This window comes from Populus trichocarpa, chromosome 17, assembly GCF_000002775.5.
Source record: "Populus trichocarpa isolate Nisqually-1 chromosome 17, P.trichocarpa_v4.1, whole genome shotgun sequence".
NCBI classification, from domain to species: Eukaryota; Viridiplantae; Streptophyta; class Magnoliopsida; order Malpighiales; family Salicaceae; genus Populus; species Populus trichocarpa.
The window spans coordinates 4,768,096-4,790,321 of NC_037301.2; the positions used below are offsets into that span (position 1 = coordinate 4,768,096).

Genomic DNA, 22,226 nt, shown 5'->3' on the forward strand with positions numbered 1-22,226 from the left:
GGAGTTATTATAAAGATTATAATATAGTAAAAGATTTAACATGAAAGGGACAATCTTGCCCTCTTTATTCATGATGCTTGTAAGGCACCTTGAGAAGAGAAATAAAATAAAATAAAAAAGATCTCATCAAGTTGCATTTCAAAAGGAAGACACGTAATTATGACCAAGAAAAGAAATGCAAGGGCAATAAAGCATCGAAATAATTGAAAAGAAGAAAGAATCTTAATGTGATCATTGCTGTCCAATCACAAATTTCTTTCATATGAATCTAATGGCTGAGATCTGCATCCCCTTTTGAGCAGTCTCATGCCAAATTATTACAACCCTCGAATTCACAGATCTACACCTTGTCCCCCCCTGCCCTTTTCACTCTCTTGAATCCTTTTTCTCCCCTTCTTCTTCCTTTGTGTCAAATCTATCTCTATATGCTACAACATCAACAACAGCTAGCCACAATTTGATCTAATACATCAAAGGACCAGAACAATACCTTGACCAGAAGAAGAGAAAAAAAGTAGAATTCATTTAATTCACAAAAAGAAAGAGAAAAGACAAAACCATGTGATGATGGCGATGATCATGGACCTTAAACTGATTCCTCGGGATGCTCACTGTTGATATCACTATCCTTCTTTACCCTTGTCTGAATCCCATAATAATCAACGTACCACTTTACAAATTTTCTCAACCCAGTAGCTAAATCTGTGGTAGGTTTGTACCCAAAATCCCTGTATGCCAGAGTGACATTAGCATGTGTATAAGGCACATCCCCATTTCTTGGCATCTTGATCACATGCTTCCTTGCTTTTGTACGCAGTAAGCCTTCTAATATTGACACCAATTTCCCAACAGGAACCGGCGAGGTGTTGCCAAGATTGTAAACTCTCAATTGGGCAGGTCCTTTCTTCTTGCCACCGCTTCCTGTGCTTTTCTCCGCCGTGTCCAAAGCCCCTAGACACCCTTTGACAACATCATCAATATAAGTGAAGTCACGAGCTACTTGCTTCTTATCTTGAGTTTGATACACATCAATTGGTTTGCCTTGCAAGATATCTTTCGTGAAAAAGAAATAAGCCATATCAGGTCTACCCCATGGACCATAGACTGTAAAGAATCTTAATCCAGTGAGTGAAAGACCATAAATATGATTATAAGTATGTGCAATTTCTTCTCCTGCTTTCTTGGTAGCTGCATAAAGACTTGCTGGTTGGTCTGTTCTATCCAATTCAGAGAAAGGAACTTGAGTGTTTAACCCATAAACTGAGCTTGAAGATGCCCACACAATAGCCGGCTGTGGATTTGCAGTTTTTGCAACTTCAAGAAGATTGACAAAACCTGCAATGTTTGAACTCACGTAGGATTGTGGGTTTTGCATGGCATAACGAACCCCAGCTTGTGCTGCAAGATGGAGTATATGCGTGAAGGGAACAACATCAAAAAGCTTTGTTAACAATGAGGCATCGTTCAAGTCACCTTCAACAATGAAAACTTGGTTTTTCAATAGAAGCTTTTGTCTTGCTCTTTTAAGTGAAGGGTCATAGTAACTGTTGAAGTTGTCTAAACCAAGAACCCCATCACCTCTTTTCTTTAGAGCAATAGAGCAATGAGAGCCAACAAAACCAGCTGCCCCAGTTACTAAAACCGAGAGCCCATTTGGCTTTTTTGGAGTGGAGGAGTGGCGGACTTGTTTCTCCCAGGCATCACCGCCAGCGGAGGAGGTGAAAAGGGCAGCGGAAAGGAAGTTGTGGTGGTGGAGATGGGCATGATTGGGATTTTTATCAGAGAGTGGAGGGTAATTAAGGGTAAAAAAGAGAATCAAGACAAGAGCAATAAGAAGCGTGACACGGAAGATAAGTTTTGAAGAGGCATTCAGCACCTTTGTGCTATGTAGCCTGCGAAGGTAGCTATTGTAACGCTCTAGCTTTAGGGTCTTGCTTGTGTGGGGCGGTGAAGCCATTTCTTTGTGTTAAAGAAAGAGATCAAGAAATGACCAATCCTGTTATCGATCAAGAAAACAATAGTAAAACAAATCAACAATGGTGGTGTTGTTTATGTTTTAAGGGAAAGAAAAGGGCTCAATGTGTGCGTGTGGGTGTTGTTGGATAGAGAAACAAAGTGAGAGCTGAATTCTGAGGTAGAGCCCTGAATTTCCGAGGAGTGGAGATAGAGAAGATTATAAAGGAAAGAAAGAGAGAGGGAAGGTAGTGGGGTTGGTGGTGGTTGGAGACCACGTTCTCTCTCTCTCTATCTCTCTCTCTCTCTCTCTCTCTCTCCCCCCTTATCACACACGCTCTTTCTATACACTGCTAGCACTCGCTTACAGATGGAAAGGTAGGCAAAGTATTAAAAAATATATATATTCAAGAAAATACCCTTATTTCAGTTTCAATTACAAAAAATATTCATAAATTACAATTATTATTTTTTATTAACATAGATATTTAGACTAATTTTTATATACCTTAACTAATTTCATGAATTTTAAAATTAAAAACTATATAAATATTCTAAGAAAACTCAAACTTATCTCAAACTTATAGTTATTAATAAATAAACTCAAAATCTTATTAATTAACCTACCTCTAAAAATTCATAAATTGCAATAATAATAATAATAATAATAATAGAGATTGCCAGCTACCTTGGACTGTAGAAAAACTTCACTCCCATGTGTGTTTTTACTCATGTTCAGGTCCAGGATTTGATGTGAACACTCCCATGTAATGTAACTAACTTTTTTTTTTTTTTTTTTTTTTTTGCCCTCAAGTTTTACGTGGACATTATTAGCCTACCAGACATTACAAAGTGCCTCCTTACCTTACCTTTTATTTTCTGGGTTGCTGTGGTCAACTGGGTTTCATACAGATTAACCCATGAATTTGAGCAATTTAGACCGGTAATGAGTAATTTATTGTTTTTAATTTGCTTATTATTCACCTCATGGATGGGGTGACTAGTCTCGTATTAGCTAGGTAGGTTCATGATGTAGGAAGTTGGTTACAAGTTAAAATCATTAAAAACTAAAAACACTAAATATTTAATTTTTTTTATAAATGGAAAAATAAAAATAAAAGATTATTCTCCTCTAATACAAAAAAAGTAAAAAAATAATAGAAAATGGAAAACATTCCTAAAACAATAGGAAGAAATGAAAATAATTAAAAAATATTTATTTTCCCAAAACATTCTTGCATTATAATTAATATCCCTAGGTTTGAAATAACTCGTCATCGAATTCAAAACTCATTCAAGAAGCCTTCTTCGCCATGAATATCCTTTTGGTGCGGTAATACCTTTACATGGGCCTTCCACTCGTGAATCTTTAATATCTTTATGTGAGTCGTTTCATTATGGATTTCACTATCAAGATTTTTTATAACACCTCCTCACATGTGGTGAAAATATAAAAGAACTCCAATGATCTTGATCAGGGCCTTTCTTAATTTAGATGAAACTAACCTTGGTGTATGCACTTCGCTGCGGGGCTGGACTATTTTTTGTGTAAAAAATAATTTTCAGATTCCAAAAAAAAAAAGTAAAAAAAAGGACATGACAAACATGTAACCATGTTAATTAGCATTGAGCCAATCTGAGGTATCTCACCAAATCCGCCTATAAAATTATATGATTGGAATAACCTGATAAAAAAAATAAAGAGAATTATAAAGGTTTTTTTTCATTAAAAAAAAAACTTATATTAACTTTTCAAACCTGTAACGTGAGTCACTAGACTTAAAACATCCAATTTAAAAAAACCATGAAATCTAATTCTCAATCAATCATATATTGAATGATGAAATTGAAAAAAGATTTTCAATTATACAAAAGGATTTTAAAAATAAAAATTGAAAGAATGAAGATCAAAACTAAAGTACAAAATAAGTTTTATATTCAATTGAAGGGTGAGATTGAAAAAAAATCAATTTAGTAAAATAAAAAAAATAAGGCTCGAAATTAAAAACAATGTTGTAATTAAATGGTAAATTGAAAAGAATAATAATTTTTACAAAATGGTCAAGAAATTAGAACTCAAAACAATTAGGACTAAATTGAAAAACATAATACCATCAATTTGAATTGAATCATGAAATTGTAAACCAATAAGTGTTTCAAAAAAAGACCAAGGCAAAAAATTAGAAATCCAAATAATGAGGACCAAATTGAAGAATATAATATTTGGTAAATTGAAATTCAATGATGAAATTGAAAACAAATAAAACTTTTATAGGAGGGATAAGACCAAAAAAAAAATCAAAAGAATAGAAACTAAAGTTGAATTATTAACAACTAAGAAGGTCAATTTGTAATTTTCATAGAAGGAGAGAGAATAAGAAAAAATAAAATAAAAGCCCACCAACAACATACCCGACCACCAACGGAGATACGCACCACACCAATAGAAAGAGAAAATAGCGACGCTTCCAACAACATAGTAGAAGAGCTTTTTTGGATGTTGGGAGACGTCACATGTGTCTTTTGAAGGGCGTGGACGCCCTCCACGTGCCCTCAAGTGTGCTATAGGAGCACATTCTTTTTTTTCTTTATTTAACTAAATCCAAATGTATCTCAGAGTTGACTTTTCAATTACAAAAAAATCATTGTGAAAAACCTAAAATGCTCCTTGATCTTAAGCTTAATTTTTATTTTAAGGGTAATTTCATTGTTTTACTATGTATTTTAATTGTTTATTATTTTTTATATTTGGTCAAATAACAAATTTCCTCTCGACTTAAATTATAATAACAAAAAAATTATTATGAAAATATAAAGATACCCTTTGACACCAAGTTTAAATTTATTTTGTCTTCCAAAGATTTTCTGGTTGTTTCACTATGCAATGAAGATGTAAAAATATTTATTTGTCGTTAGTTAATTTAAAAATGATTTCAATATCATTGGAAGCTGGTGCAAATTTTTTTGGTGGAGGGGTAAAAATATCATTACATTATTTCAATGAACATATAGTAATTTTCCAATGCAAATTAGATTTTGTTAGTTTGAGTGCCTTTCACAATAATTTTTTTTTTTTTGGAATTCCCTTAAAACAAAAGGTCTTTTTTTTTTTTTCATTTTGTAATGTTTCTTACGCTTTTTATTTATTTAGGTTAGATAATTTCTCCTGTTTCATTGATTTAGTCATTTAGAATGAATAAAGATTGGTTAGTTGATGAGAAGATTTAAGCGTTATTACAGAAACAAAATTAAAGATGAAGGTTTTGGGAAGAAAAGAAAAGAGTTATTACAGAAACAAAATCCACGTGGTTAAGTTTTTGTTGATTATAAATTAATGTTGTGTTTGTCTGACTGTCTGGTGCCGGCGAGGAGGAGTATTAAAGCCTATAATTAACCATCCTTTACATTTATGTTTTTGTCCTTTGTAGACGATCAACTGATGCAATCCATGCTATCTTCTAACTCGGGACGTATTTAATGAAGATTTTATTATCATTTATCAGTCTAGTCAGTCTGAAAGGTTTTTTTTTTATTGTTTGGGAGTGTAGTTATTGTTATTTTTTACATAAAAATATATCAAAATGATATTTTTTTAAAATTATTTTTATATCAATGTATTAAAATATCTAAAAACACTACAAAAATATCAATTTAAAAAAAATAAAAAAATTTTAAATTTTTTAAAAATATTTTTAAAATACAAAAACAATCATCATAGTATTGAGCTTGCAAAACACTAGTTGTTTTCTGCAGATTGAAAGCTAGTTAGAGGGAAAGGTTTTTTTTTTTTTTTTTTTTTTCTTGTAAGATTGTTTGGAAGTGTGGTTATAATTGTTGTTTTTTTTGAAATACAATAAAATGATATTTTTTTTATTTTAAAAAAATTATTTTTGATATCAGCATATTAAAATGATCTAATAACACTAAAAAAATATTAATTTAAAATAAATAAAAATTAATTTTTTAAAAAAACATTTTTAAAATATAAAATGCAAGTTGTTTTCTGCAGCAAGAATGAATCTACACACTTGTCGGTGGCCTTAATTATGCATCTAAAATGTGTGAGTTGGAATACGATGATCATTATTGCATTTATCATTAATTCTTTATCCAAACCTCTAGCTAGAGGATTATCTTTAATATTAAAAATAGATTTAATTTTAACTCGAAAACTTTAGTTTTAATGTATGAAATTAAGATGATTGAAGGAAAGAGAATGCAATAGAAAATGATACAAACAATTCAACACATGTTTGATGGATTATTTCTCTCATATATTATTGATTGTTTATTTTATCATTTTTTCTAATGAAGTATTAAATATTCAAATATTAGTAAATTTGGTAAAAAATACCTAAATAGTTTTTTATACCAATGAACCAAAAAACAAAATCATAAAACTTTATTTAAAAAAAAAAACATTTAAAATGAGAGAGATTTTATGTGCCATTTTAAGCTATAACTATCAATATTTTAAAAATAATAATTTTTTAGTAGATAAAGATATTTTATGTTTTTTAAAAACCATATATAATTTTTTATGTTCTTCTTATAGCTCTCTCTCTTTTAAGTATTGATAAAAATATCTTGAATATAAATATTTTTTGTAATACAAAGTAGGAGTGAGTAAAAAAACCGAAAAACTGATTAAATAAAAAAAAATAACCAAAAAAACCGAACCGTGAAAAAAAAACCGATTAGACCGATTAAAATTTTGAAAAAACCGACCGGTTCGGTTTCGGTTTTATAAGCCTAAAATCAAAAAAACTGAACCGAACCGAATCCAAACAAAAAAAACCAAGCCATACCGGGTTTTTGTCCTAAAAACGAACCGAACCGAACCAAAACCGGTCAGTTTGAACTGGTTTTGGTTTTAAAAATAAAAAACGGTTTGGTTACTTTTTTTTTATAAAAACTGAACCGGACCGAAAATAATCACTCATAATACGAAGGTTATTCTTAATTTAACTGATTATTCTTGATATATATATATATATATACTTAGCCAAAAATCGGTCTTGGAATCTATAATGTGGTTCGAATGGAATAGAATTTTGAATTTTTTTTTTTTAGATAAGTTGATTAATGCAATATGGATAAACCCTAAAATCAATGTTAAAAAATAAGGGTGTAACGCGGAATTGTGGGACCCTAGATACCGTGTCCTTATCGAATCGATGGGAGATGCTGGGAGGGGAAACCCACAGGAGGAAGGGAAGGGGAAAGCTCGTAGGGTACCTTATTATATTGGGTCGCTCTCCAATCCCCTCTTACGTCTAAGATCGGTCTCCCTGCTCACATGGGAAGATAAAGAAAGAAAGAAAGAAAGAAAGAGAAATAAAAAAGGGAGACATATCAGAAAATCAAAATTTAATATATGATAGATATTCTTTACCAAATGAAACAAAGATTAATGACAAAGTGTCATCTATTTTTTTTTTTTTTTGTCTGTGGGGTGGAGTTTGGATTGTTCCATGTGTTTGACCAATTTGTGCTTGCTACGTTCATTCATGGATATTGGATAGAGGTGGAAATGGTTTTGACGCATTTTATGTGGGGTGATTATTTTTTGTTCGGTTCGGTTTTTATTAAAACAAAATAATCAAATTAAAATTTTTAAAAAAAATAAATAAAAGAATTACCCTTTTTTAGCTGAATATTATGGATTTAAAAGGCATTAAAGACACATGATGACCCATTCGTGTGGTAGTTTGATTTTTTTAATGGAATAAGAGATCAAATTTAACGAAAATACCTCCATAATTATTATTATTTTAAAAGTATCAATCACTCCATATTTATCCACCTAAACCGAACCACATGTATTGATTACCAATCATATTAAAGCTGATATAATTCATGTATTTTAATTAGAAAAATAAAAAATATATTTGTCTCCATCTAAATGAATAAAATACAAATAAATGGATGCTTCAAAAGTGCTGAATTTATTTCAAGAATCAACTTTAATTTTTTTTATTTTATTTTTTTGTAACTCGAGGTGTCCGGGCCAACTTACGCGCACCATAACTAATCCCCGGATCCACTGAACATCTTGCAAGCCTAATAGGCAGGTAAGATACCGCGGGGATGACAGGTGTGCACGTTGAGGCTCGAACCCAAGTGACAAAGGCAAAGAAACCTTGCCTCTGCCGCTGGACCACAAGCCTCGGTGCTTCAACTTTAATATTTAATAAGCTGATGCGGTGGAGATTGCTCTTCTCCGAGTGCACAATATTCAAATTCATGAATATAAATAGCACTTTATGGAGAATTTGTGGCTACATTTTTTCCCCCAGGACATACGACAGGCAACGGTAGGGTTAGAGAATAGACTTTCAAGACTTGGAAGTATGCTCTTGAAGAGCCGAAAGGGAGCGAGAGATGCCAGTTGGGAGCCTCATTTTGGCCACCCCTTCCTCCTTCCTCTTCCTCTTCCTCTTCCAAATTGACTTGAAGCATTGTATTTTATTGGTGGGGACTCCCCAATTAACAAACAAATTGTCATCACATTAGCCCTCATAATCTTAGCATTTAAGGAACTAGCCGTTGTATAATTAATTTCCTGAATTATCCAAACAGTGTTAGAGCAAACCCGCCATGAATTATTGGTGAAAATATCTAAGTAGTTGCGTTCATTTATAGTCGAAATAATTGAGTTTTAGTTGTCAGCACATCTATGAACTTATTTGTTTTTATGAAGAAATGGAAATTTCACGACCATTCTTTTTAAAGGGGGAGCCAATTATGTGGGTTTTTGAGGTAGCTTGCCGAAAAAAGGAGAGGAAATTTAACATATAAATGGGAAGAGTCCAAACAAGGGCCAATGTGTGTGGATCCAACTTTCTTAGAATCACTTTTGATTTTGTGGTGCAGATATGGAGGTTTACTCAACATTTTATTGGAAAAAAAAAATTCTGATGTGTCCTAATGTTATCAAGCAAAAAAACCTAATTGTTAAAAATAGGTGTCTAATTTGTATAAAATGTGGTGTATGTTGCTCTGTGGTTATTAGCTAGAAATTTGATGCTCACCTTGCATAAAGGTTTGTGCTTCTAGAGAATTTGTCACTAAAATATAAAAAACTTTGTGTGCATAGATAGAGCGTGGCGCCATGTTATGATCCCTCGAAACCTGAAAAAATATTGTGAATTTTCTTTTATAAAATAATTATGTACCATCATCCCCCTAAGTTTTTAAACATATATGTTTGAAAGATTTTAAATGAAAAAAATAGGGGAGAATATTTAAAAAAATGTGGATAGGCCTTTGAATGATTTCCTTTTATGTCTTGGGAAGTGTCTACACAAAAGTTCTCTTTGTGATTTTGGAGACTCGTATGGAGATTCAATAGGAACAAAATTAGAGACATAAAGATCTCATCGTGGAGATTTTATGGAGATAAATTTGGATACGAAAAGACCTTGCATAAAGATTTTTATAGAGATATATTTGGAGACATAGAGACCTTATATGAAGATTTTCATGGAGACATATTTGGTGACATAGAGATCTCGTTGTGGATATTTTTCATGAGGGTATGTCATGGAGATTTTGATGGAAACTTTTGTTAGAAACATTGGAGATATAATGGAAAATTATTGCTTTTATTGAAAAGTTTAAAAGATGGAGACATAATTTCTAGGGATAATCGAGAGATTATCTGATCTTATGTAAGTGTGCAGATTTCTTTCATTTATTACTTTGGATATTTTTTTCTACATAGACTATTGGAGATAACCTCTAGCAATCAATATTTTTATTGTTTTTTTTTAAGGCTTAACATTCCTCATTATCATGTCTGTGGTCAGAGTGAAAAATGCATAACTTATTAGAGTTACTTGTGTTTACATTACTTTTATGAGATGAGGATATTACATAAACTCTTTTCTTTTGATAGAAATTGTCACCTCGGTATATATGATAGACAATAGGGGTAGTTAAGAGCTTGGGGAATGTCAGGAGATTACGAATGTGCCCCTTAATACTTCTTTTGGATGCTTTTATGGGAGACTGATAATGTTGGAGAGACTTTGTTTGTGAGTAAAAATGAGGGTGTTCTTATTTGATCAAGATGGCTTTTTTCATCCCAATATAATCTTTTATTGCTTGTTTAACAATGATAATATTTCTACCATGGAGAGTGTATAACATTTATCATAAGAAAATAGTTATAGACTCCATTAATTAAGATTTCGATGACAATGGGTTCAAAGAGTTTTTCCACGTTGAGCATTTTCTTATTGAACCTTTGAAAATAGACCATGATATTCTTATCTTCTTGTTGTGTAATGGTGAAGAGCTCAATTATGTTTTTTTTTTTTTTGTTGGAATGCTTGTGCTACAATAAAATATGATTTTGGAGATGAGATCATGAAAATGGAGGATAAAGCTAAAATTTAGGCTATGGTATCACACATGTATAAACCCATAAAGTGTTCTTGGAAAAACTTTGCACATAGCATCACTTTCTTATGTGACAAGCTCTAAGATGCTTTCCATATTTTATATATTCTCTTAGGGGTTTGTAAGTGCCTCGAAATTGTCTAAGTTGACTTTTACGGAGATAAGGTTTTTGAAGAGTCAAGTGTGCAACACTCTATGATAAAGTAGGTACTCTCCCACTTGATAGAGGCTATTTTCTAGAGCTTATATAGTCATGGATTTTGTCTTACGCCTGAATCTTTTTCTATGAGGGGTCCATAAGTGAGACTCAATGGAGATTGATGATGAATTTAGATAATCTCATATAAGAACAATGGGTGTAACTCCTTCTGAGAGTAGGAGTGTAAGTATTACTCATTTGCATGTCTGAAGCCACTTGTGGGGTGACAGATGGATTGTGTTATGTGGTGATGAATGGTTGTGATTGTGGTATTGTTTTCATGTAGGATAATACAGGATGAAATTTTGGATAAGGTCCCGTATAAGAGAAACTCTACCAAAATTTAGCTCAACTGGGTAAAATTATTAATTTAACATGAAGATGTGTGGATGCAAATTAAGTGTACTGAAGTGTTGGAATTATACAAATTGTTGGAAACAATTTGTAATTGAGAACATGTATCAATTGATATTTCATCCTTCATAGTGCATGCATTGAAGTGGTAAAGCTAACAAATTACATGAGAAAGCTTTTTGTTTAGTTTTCTACATATGACGCTACTAATAAAGTCATGAAAACATTTTATATAGGGATTTGACTTATCATGGGTTGCGATCTTAGGACAAGACATGTGGGTTTTAATTGAACTTTATGTCTTGGATTGATTATTTTTAAAAAAATAAGTCCCTCATAGTACGAGAGATTCTCTAATGCCTAAGCTAGTAAGTGTACGAGAGAAATAATACATGAGACAATGGAGAGAAAATGTATAGTGCATTTGAAATGTTCAATATGTTACATGATGACCCAAGATATTAATAAATCTAAGTCACATCAGCTCACCTCAGAATATGAAAAATAGCACAACAGTTAATTGGTAAAAACGTTGGTGCCTACCATTGGCTTTAGTGTCTTGCATTGTTATTGGTGGAGAGGTAGGTAAATATTAGTAACACGTTGACTATATATAGCTATTGGTCAAGAAATGAGGTGCCTAATTTGCATAGAATGTTGTTCGAGTTGCACTGCGACCATTGGTTAGAAATGTGGTACCATCTTGCATAAAAAATTAGTAACCAACATAAATAAATGGTGGAATAAGCAAAGTAAATAAAATAAAAAGTTTTATAGCTTGATTGAATCGAAAAAGGGCTTGGAAACACATTTTTAAATGGATATTGAGGTAAAATAAAATAAAAACAAATCTTGTAAACGTATCCAACTGTAGGACTCTAAAAAAGCTTTGAAAATTAGATTTAAAAGTCCTAACCAGACATCCAAATCAAAAGATATGACGAAACCATCAATTTATCTTCAGCGTAATTGCTGGTTTTGTTAACTCGGATGCCTCCTTTTCTTCCAAGCCATGATATCAGCAAAAGTAAATTAATGAGAAACAGAAAATGACCTAATTACTCTCTTTTGTAAAATGAAAAGCGTCAAAGTTGCACTTGAAAGTTGAAAGACGTAAGTCATTTTCTTATCTCAATTGAAGACTTACTTGTGAGGCAAATGAGAACTCTCTCTCCCTCTCTCTCTCTCTCTCTCTCTCTCGCCCCCCTACCACAACGCAGCATTCCTTTGAGAGTCTTCCTAGATCTTGTTATATTAAATTCCGAAGACAAAGACTTCATGTTTAATTCTTAATCATTGTATTCGATCCAATTATCACACTGAGAAGGCATGCTGACATTTGCAGAGTAGACCTTGAATGTGAAAGAAAGAAATACCTTACAATCGGAGATTCTTACAGAGATTCAATGAAAATGCTTCATATTTGTAATTTAGCCTTGTTTGGTATTTCGTTCTAAACGGGAATCGAGTAAATTTTGAATTTTTTTTATTAAAATATTTTTTATATTTTTTCAGATTATTTTAATACATTTTTGAACGAAAAATACTTTAAAAAATAACAACTACCATTGAAATCTCATTAGTGTTAGTAATACTATGAACTTTCTTTCCATATTTGTTTTAAATGTGTTGTATCCGCGTTCTATTGCTAGTTCAAAGCTACCTACAAATAAATTTAAGGTCTGGAATTTGTTAGGCAGCAGGATAGTTTGACTTTCTCATTATAAGAAATAGTTTGACTCCATGACAATTATTTATTTATTTATTTATTTCAATAAAACAAGGCCTCCCCAGTGGAATGTGCACCCACGACTCCTAATCCGAACGCTGTTTCTTCTCCTACTAGCGTCTTGATATGCATATCAACGTATATGAACACATACTTATGTTGACCATTTGCTTTCTATTTTGAAAGATTAATAGAATATTTTCTTTGTCTGAAGAGCAATTTAATCACTTCTAGAAGCCTTCTTGTCGTTGCACTCTGGCCGAACAGATGAGCTTCCTTTGACTTGGAAGATTTATGAATGCTAGAAAATTGAAAAGGAAAATATTTTAGTCCACCTGTCACATGAGCTAGAACATTAACTATCATAAATGCTTGGTTCGAGAAAACAGCCAGAAATGGCAGAATCCATTTGCCTCTCCTTTCGTGTGCTGAGCTATGTAAAATGGCAATGGAGCCTTCTTATGCACGAAGTATGCTGCTATATATGCACTAATGGTGGTGGCATGGGTGTCCATAATATATATGATTTGGCTATCAAAACATGCAATTGAAAATCCTTGTGGCTTTACATTATTACCAGCACATTAAAAAAAAAAAAAAATTTAATTTTTTTAAGCCGAACCCGTTCAAAAACACGGTTCTAAACACAAAAACAAATGATCCGTAGATATGAAATGGATTATTACATACACATTAATGCTCAATATTTTTATATATAACTTCATGTCATTATGTACATTTGATACTTGAATTAGTGCTGTAAAAGCAAGGAATTGTCAGCAGAAAAAAGAAAAAAAAAGATGGAAATGAAATCTAGGTGGGCATAACCAACAATTCAAGATATTAATATACTCGATCTGTTTATTTTTATTTATTTTTGCTGAAAACATATCAATGCATTTGATTTTGTGGATTAGTTCAAGGGTATGATGATTTGCATATGTTGGTTCAAACTATTATACATCCACCCTAAAGAATAAAAACTTGTTTATAATCTAAGTATTTGTGGGAAGCTGTGTGTATAATGTTTTTTTAAAAGTATTTTTGTTTAAAAATATATTTTTTTTATTTTTTTATTTTGAACATCGTCATATCAAAATTATTAAAAAACATTAAAAATAGCAATTTAAATTTTTTCAAATCAAATATACTCAACGTAAGCGTAAATACGGAATGGATTTACACAACATAACCATTAGAAAATGTCGTTTCCATTGGAGGAGAACATTGAAAACATGTAATCCTGGTAGAGATTGGGATGATAATAATCTGTTCATTGGATGAATGTATACAGAGAAAAGCTGCTTTTGATTTTCTAATATGATTGATATATTGTATCAGAAACTTTTCTTTTTCTCAATTTGTTGTGTCATAATATTTTCTTGCCCATCGAGGCATGGCATCTCGTGTTGTCGATCAGTCACATGGTAACCTCAACGTCTAAAAGAGCGCGAAAGCTGCATTGAATGAGAGATAACATGGAGCCCCCCCGGCAAGCACATGTGAAGACCAGCACATCACCTGCATTTTCCGCCTTGATTTCGACGGACAAAGATGGTGAACTTCAGATGAGAGGCATGTGTTTCTGCTAGCTGCTTAGAGAAAAGTGCTTACTGCCATGGGTGGAGGCAATGCAAAGGCTTACGTTATTGGGTGTAATTTTCAATCCGACCATCAGATTGAGCTGAAATTTTACGAGGGATCTTAAAATATATTAAATAAAATCTGATTAAAATTTTAGAATGAACAGAGTTTGGTAGTGCTAACAATAAAAAAGACCGCCAAATAAAAACAAAACGACTCATTAAGGGTAAAATGGTTATTTGCCATTAAAAAATAAAACAAATCAATTCTTCCTTCCTTTTATATGTTGCCGACTAAGCAGAAGCAGGATAGGAAAAGGAAGAAAAGAAAAGGCGAGAGAGAAAAGTAAAGGAAAAACATAAAAAAATCCAAGGAAAAAAAATAAGAAAAGTAAGAGAATAACCTTGTAAACTTACAAAGTCCAACTTATAAAACACTAACCTAAAAAAGAATCAAGTGAAGAAAGGAGGAATTGAGAGAGGAAAAAAATTTAATTACTTTGTTTTTCAGTTAACATGAGATTGTTATTTTATCCCGGTTGAGGGGTTATTACAATATCGATTCAGATTCGATTATAGATTAATTATATTCTAAAAAACATCGAATGATGTAACTTCAATAGTAAGTTTATTTTTACTTTCATTTCAATTTTTTATACTTTCAAATTTATTTTTTAATATTTTGGGTAGTGTATTTAAATTAAAACTTTATTATTAACTTAAAAAATTCATATACATAAATTAATAATTTATCTTAAAAACATTTATATATTTATTTAATAGCTCAGGGCAGAAAAAATTCAGAGATTTTGTGTTATAACAAATGATCATGATATGATGAAGGAGGAAATAGACTGAAAACAAGAGATTGAAGTACTGATATTAACCGCTAATTAAGTTATGGCTTTGGAGAGTTTATTATAAGTTTGTAACGTGCATGACAGTTATTGTAGAAAGGGTCTAAAAAGATGCCACGTGTGGGAGAAAGGAAATTCCTACTCGCACAGAAACAGGAAATTACTAGCGAGTTGGCCTCTGTTTCTATGCGGGTCACATAAAAAAGAAATGTATAGATACTATCAATACGTTTTTTCTGGGGTAAAAAAAAATTAATTTTTTTATTTAATTATATGATAATTAATTATTATTTTTAAGTAGAGTGATAATTAAAGAAATTTTGAAACAAAATTATTTGCAAGTATAGTTTCTCCTTTTCTCATTAGTTTTTCTCTAAAAAATATGTAATTTTTTTGTTTTATGTTTTTTATTTAATAAAAATCAAAAGTAAGAAGAACATTTATAAAAAAAAAAGTTGGACCATTTGGAATAAGGATAAGAAATGTATATCTCTAGACTCTAATTAAAACTCTTTTATCTCATCAATGATCTCTATTTTTTTTTTGTTTTTTTTCTAGAATATTTATTTTTTAGACAACACCTTATAACAATAAAAAAAACCAAGTTTTAATTACAATAAAAAAAAATATTTTGATAATTTTAACGTGAATGTAATCAAAACATATAAGAACAATACACTATTTATATGTTGTTGCATGTAACATTTTAGCAATGTTATTGAACCTGCCATGGCCTAGCGGATCTAGTGGATCAATTTAAAGATCTCTTTTCTAGCCCAAGTTTTAACTTATGACCTGATTAACCTAGTAGGTCCAAACATAACTTAGTCAAAACACAGTTTTACTTCAAAAAAAAAAATTCAAGATGGCATCATTTTAGCCCATATATATAGGTTAACCCGCAACCCGAGTCATGGATCTAGTTGGGTTTAATAATTTTTTTACTCTATTTTTATTTAATTATAGAATAATAAAAATAAACATGATCATGAAACTCATCGAATAAAATTTAACAAAAAAAATTATAAAATTCATCTCAATAGAATATTGCCATTGTTCTAAAAATACACAAAAAGAGCATTTGTTAATATTATAAAAAGAATGTTATAATCTCATCAGAAAACAAATTAAATATTAAATATTAAATGATATTTAATATAATAATATTCAAAATAGATTTCTAAGCAATTTATTTCAATGAACAATAATAGAGATTGAAGGGACAAAAACAAAGGCTAAAAAAAAGAGTGGTGTGCTTGGCCTTTAAAAAAAAACCAAAAAAGAAGAACGTCCGGGTTGCAGAAAATGGATCATTTGCTTACCTAGATTTCAATCATCCTCAAGTGATTAAAAAATCAAGTCTAGGCTTTTTAGACGTAAAAACTATTTTTTCCGACCTATTCTAATATATTAAACTCTTATGGAATCTTAATAACCAATTTATCAACTCAAAAACACATGTTCAAGAACACAGAATTAAATCGAAAAAAATTCTTTCTAAATAACACCAAATTAGAAACCTTTAATTTGCCTTCAAAATCTGGAGAATTGATCGCTTCCAGCATTTCTAAAATGGAATTATATATTTATATGCTCTTTAAGCCGAATGAAAGTGTGATACAAAGAGTCAGCTGATTTGTTGTCATGTCCTTTTCTCACTAATTTCTTACATGCTAATTATAGATAAAAGGCCTCCTAATTTCTTACAATCCTCTCTCTTACATCTCTCCCACATTAGTTGAACTCAAAGCTAGGAGGATTTCATGACTTCCCACCCCTTTTATAAACCTTATGAAAACCACGTTCTGAATTTATTGTTGAGCGTGTGATTAACAATGCGACTGTCAGAATTTAAAATTCAAGAACTTAATTTATTTGATGGCTTGTGATGATGTTGGAACAGAACTAGATTGGCTATTTCTTTTGTAAGAAATTGGAGATCTTGAGGTCTGTAATCAGAGCGCGCATGGTTAGAAGTTCTATGCAAATCTCTCATGATCCAAGAGAAATAAAAGATAACAGTCTAGTCCAGAAGTGGAAACTAACCAGATTTATCCCTTGGAGGGGGATAAGAACCATGAATCTAGCAGTGGGGTAGAAGAAACGGCACAGAAATTCATCTTCACTGCTGCTAAAATGGCGACACATGAAAACAAAAATGTATGATTTGAAGGAAGACACTAGACAGCTACACTTGAAAAAAGAGACAAATCATCATTACTGTCGGAATGGAATGGTTATATGCGATTTTTTTAAAATAAATAAATAAACTATTACCCTAGTAAAGTAACAGACGAATCCATCTTGACTGCTGGAACGTTATTTTTTGTGACGTTTTGCATGGCCAGAAGTTTGTGTACACTACAGCAGCAAATCTTTACTGATAAATTTGATGGTTTTATGACTATAATTTCTGCCCTAAGACAACAAGAGGGGGAGATGGACATGAAGGGTTTCCAAAATCTTGTCTCTTTAATTAACACCATGTACTAGGCATGTGAGGTGTTGGATTTCCCCTTTGATTTCAAATGGGAAATTCGGGGATCCATGGGAAATTCGGGGATCCACGGTCCATGATTAAGACAAATGATGATATAAAAGATTATGCTTTTGGAAAACAGTTTCTACTGAGTAACTTGGTGGTCCAAGTAGAGAATAGAACGCGCATGCCGCTTCCTTTTATTGTAATCTTTCCAAGCTATGGCCAGAGTTTTTTATGCGGAAGAATACCTACAATAACTAGAAAGAATTAAAACAAGAAAAAAAAAAACTTTAGAGACAAAAAGTTAAAGAATTAAAAGCAAAGAAAGGGAAAAGTTAAGAAGAAAAGAGAACTCAAGAGGAAAAATCTGTCAAAGAAAAACATATAAATAGTATAACCCTAAAACATCTTCAATAACTCAAATAAATAACATAAAACAATGAAATAGACCCAAATAGGCTCAGTCTCCCAACCAAAAAACAACGGGTTGTGCTACCCTCCATCGTCGATAATCATACGCGTGCATAAATAGTGTCTCGGATCTTATGTCCCATCAGTTTTCCACTCCAAGGCCCAGCTAGGCACGGGTGGAGGTCCCATCCAGTTGAAGTAAAGATAGAAGGATGCAGTCAGTCCAGGAATTAAGCTTGTTAACTGAGACTGATAAAAAAATATGGGATGATGAGAGTAAACTCCTTTCGAGGCAATATTTCTTAATGATAAACAAATAATGGTGCAAAAAATTCCGAAAGAATTTAACTCAATGCGGTCATTTGTACAGTTGTATACATACCATTATGTTGATTCAACTTTCAGTTCCTTACTTGTAGAGTCAGTAGCATCCTTTGCATCTGGGAGGCTCTTTAACACCTGTGTGACAACAAGAAAATTGATGTCAGCAACATCACCAACAACAGCAGTAAATGTGAAAGAAGATTCACGGATATTTACTTGGTATAGTTGCCAAGAAGCAAAAGCATCAGTAGCAGCATATTGTAGTTGTTCTTTTGATAGAACATCAACTTGCCAGTTTCCAAGTCTGATTTTGTTGGGCTTTTGAAGCTGCAAAGTTTCAACAACTTTTTTAGAATTTCTGAGAAACACAGCAACGTAACTCGAGAAAATTAAATGCCAAGTAAACTACATTGTAAATGAAGCGCTTGTTTATGACCATGAGAAAGTGGTAATGGATCAATGTCAACCAGAAAAACCCCAAACCAAGGTCAGATAGGGAAAATAGAAGACCAGAAGAGGATAAAACAAAAATGAGAAAGCAGGAAGACCTGTAGAGCTAGGGTAACTCCATAACTTTTTTATTTGAAGAACAAATATATGGATGAAAGAAGAATGTGCATGTAACATTCAGCCAATATATGTGTGTTCTAGACAGGGTACAATGCCCACTAGTGTTACCCAATTATGAGGAATTCGTTTGCGCAGTATGGGGAATTTGCGCTCCCAAAATTGATAAAATTTGCGCTCAATTTGCGCAAAAGCACAGTATGGGCATCAATTTGCGCTCCCAAAATTTTAAAACTGTTGATGGTCCAGGGAGAGTCCAGTGATTTGACAAAATTGTAAGACAAACATAATCAATGAGGAATTCGTTTGAAAATATATTACTCAAAGAATACTCGGTAGGCATCCAGTGAAATGTAATGGATACCTCTTTGCAAACAAGAATCTTTGCCAGAGCTTGAAGACCCCAAGTTTTAGGTTTTCCATCAAGCTTTTGATTTGCAAGATAAGAAAGGTCCTCCACTGATTTAACTGAGGCATTATAATCTCTGAAAACCTTAGCACAGTCACCACCTATGCCAATTCCAACCTGAACATATGTCACACATTCAATGTAGACAATTAAATCTGTCATAAAAAAAGGGGGAAAGAAACCAAATGTAAAAGAAAATACAGAAGCCAGTGCAAGATCTCACTAACTTTTACAAGTTTAGAATCCTCTAGAAGAAACTGCAGGCTTGGAGTGATTCCAGAATGAAAAATATGCATCACATGACAAAGACTAGTGTTCGCACATATCTGCATAACTGCAGCCTTTCCAGGCAACACACCTGCAGATTCCAAGATTATCCAAGAAAAATATATTTCATGAAGGGAGAGGCAGCATGGGAAGGAACACGCTTGCAGAGAACAAGATTTTGATTCATTTTTCATTAATTTAGTTTAAGTACTACAACAAAATGCTATGGAACCCTACCTTTCTCTTCCAGAAGCACTGGGAAATCAAGAAAGAAAAAACTAATATTCCAAGTAATAATACTCTGGTTGTAAGAAAATGGGGTACATAACATAAGGTTGAAATGAAAGAGCAAAAGTCAACTGCATTTATTTGATGCCATGCTGCAACCTAACAGTAGCTTGGTTGGTTATGAGTTTTATGTTTCTGGTGTATACTGAAGGTGTTTATACCAAGCTACAATCCATGATAAAAATTGAGCATCAACAAAGAACAAGATTGCAGCATATGAACAAGAGATAAATTTCCATCAAGCAAAAGAGGAAGTGGCAAATGGAATAGTAAACATACATAGTCTACAACTATAAAATCCATAGGAGAATAAATTTAAGCATGCAATAATCAATAAGCCTAATCAGTTCGTAATTAAAGTTCACATTCCCAAAGATCTCCTCCGACTCCAAGGAAGCTGCAGGATAAAACATTAAACAAGAAGAAAATGTTCCCATAGATTTGATGAATCATAATTGCATAAGCATAATTGAGAGAGAGAGAAAACACAAAATCAGTGACAAGGATGTTTAAAAGAAAACGGAAAGAAAAACGGGCAAATTCAATTGTTCCCTGAATAAATCTAAAATTAAAAGTGAAAAGGCTTCTATAGAGTAAGAGAATGTGCATTTTATCTTGTAATTCCCTTTTCCAAAAAAGAATATTTACAACACTGCCAGCTTGGAGTGCTTGTTATGGCAGAGCATAATGCATCATCATAGGTTTATCAGAACTCAAACAACATGAATCCATGAACTTGCTTGGATAGACCTGGCTTAAATTGACGAAAACAACTACCAAAATGAGTAACAAACAAACCTGTTGTAAATGAGGGCTTCCACTCAATATCAAAACCAATGATAACTCGATCCATTTCTCTCTTTTCAGCTTCAAGACTCTGTAAAAGCTCCCTTGCAGCTTTTTCTACCTCTATAGAAGTTCTGCTATACAAAATTTGACCCCCAAACTTCATTGCCGGGTATCTCATCTTCACATTACCTGCTTACACAAAACACAACAAACACATTGCCGTCCCACAAAATAATCAACTTGAGTTCCAATTGAGGTTAAGAATAAAAAAAAAATCGTGTTAGTTAAAGCTTACTGAAAAGTTTAAAGCTTTGTACCAAATTATGGACCTCAGTGACAATTCATAAGCAATGCTCATAGAAGAGGGAGCTTCCATACATTATTTAATTAGAATATGTAAACAGAAATTTGGTTAAAATTATATCAACATAACCCACATTGAAATCATTACACTAACATAATCAGCTGCCAAAAATGAAGTACTGCATCATTTCTAAATCCTAAATTCTATTTATTTCTTATTAAACCTTAACTATCACACGAACCTTACAACAATGGACTGCAAAAATACTAACAATTAACATCATAACTTAACCCACAAACCAAAAAACGTATTACTGTTAACATCTAAAAGGAGAAACCATAGCCCAGAATGTCTTTACAGAAATCGAAAAACGGGTTTTAGAAAGAAAAGAAATTCAATTATAAATGAGATTAAAAGAAAAAAGAGAAGAAAAGATGGGCCTAAAAGAGTTACCTTGACAAGGAGAAAGAGAAAAAGGTTTGGAGAGAGAGAAAATAGAATTGGGCAATTGGCGTCGGGTTTTTGGAGGTTCTTGATCCTTTTGTGGACTTGAATGTCGTTTGTTGATTATAGAAGAGGAAGGAGTTGTTGCAGCAGGAGTTGATGATGATGAAGATGAAGATGAAGATGGTGTGGAGGATTGAAATGAGGCTTCGATTGCATCAATGGCTTCAAGTTCTTGGTCTGTCAGAGGCTGGTCCCAATCTAGGATTGGACTCCAACTTATTTTGCTGTTGTTGTTAGTCTCGTGTTGTCTGGAATTCATGGGACTTTCTGTTCTTAGTTCACCCCTGCTAAACAATATACAAGGAAGGTAAATTATTGATCTTTCTATTACATAAAGTTGGTCTACCTTATAGAATCGATGATAGTCTTAGGAGGCAAGTTTACTTATTCTAAACTAAAATATATTTTTGTATTTATTTTTTTAAATATTAAAAATATATCTTTCATGTAAGTTTATAATCTTTAATATTAAACTAAATTAATAAATTTAAGTTAAGTCCTCATCATTTTAATAAATTTGTTATTAAATCTATAATGCATGTAAAATATTAAAAACTATTTTGTTGATTTTTTTATATGCTAAATTATGTAGTGTATTCTTTTTGTATTTTTATATTTTTGTATTAAAAATGCAAACATGATTTTTTTTTTTTTGAGAAACTTAGTCATATATAATTTAAATTATAAATCTATATTTTTTAAAGGATAATTTTATGTTGTTTTTATATTTTTTTAATTGATTAATTTAATACCAGCTTCTTAAGTATAAATTTATAATTTTAAATATTAAATATAAA

The 22,226-nt window shown here is 32.0% G+C and overlaps 2 protein-coding genes across 3 annotated transcripts; both read right to left on the reverse strand.

The window, feature by feature from the left end:
- Positions 1 to 200: 200 nt before the first annotated feature.
- On the reverse strand, positions 201 to 2,220 carry LOC18107096 (UDP-glucuronate 4-epimerase 6). Its single transcript, XM_024589205.2, has one exon. The coding sequence runs from the start codon at positions 1,955 to 1,957 to the stop codon at positions 587 to 589; it is 1,371 nt and encodes a 456-aa protein (XP_024444973.2). The 5' UTR covers positions 1,958 to 2,220; the 3' UTR covers positions 201 to 586.
- Positions 2,221 to 17,419: 15,199 nt separating this feature from the next.
- Positions 17,420 to 21,784, reverse strand: LOC18107097 (3'-5' exonuclease). 2 transcript variants are annotated; one of them, XM_052448247.1, is made up of 7 exons: positions 21,376 to 21,784; positions 20,628 to 20,807; positions 19,502 to 19,632; positions 19,230 to 19,391; positions 18,515 to 18,625; positions 18,357 to 18,433; positions 17,420 to 17,811 (listed from the first exon to the last, which is right to left on the reverse strand). In XM_052448247.1, the coding sequence occupies exons 1-6, from the start codon at positions 21,686 to 21,688 to the stop codon at positions 18,359 to 18,361; spliced, it is 972 nt and encodes a 323-aa protein (XP_052304207.1). In that variant the 5' UTR covers positions 21,689 to 21,784; the 3' UTR covers positions 17,420 to 17,811; positions 18,357 to 18,358. The 2 variants fall into 2 exon arrangements, with proteins under 2 accessions (XP_052304207.1, XP_024445085.2); XM_024589317.2 differs by lacking the exon at positions 17,420 to 17,811 and adding an exon at positions 17,853 to 18,223 and having other exon boundaries at positions 21,376 to 21,783.
- Between the last annotated feature and the right edge of the window lie 442 nt (positions 21,785 to 22,226).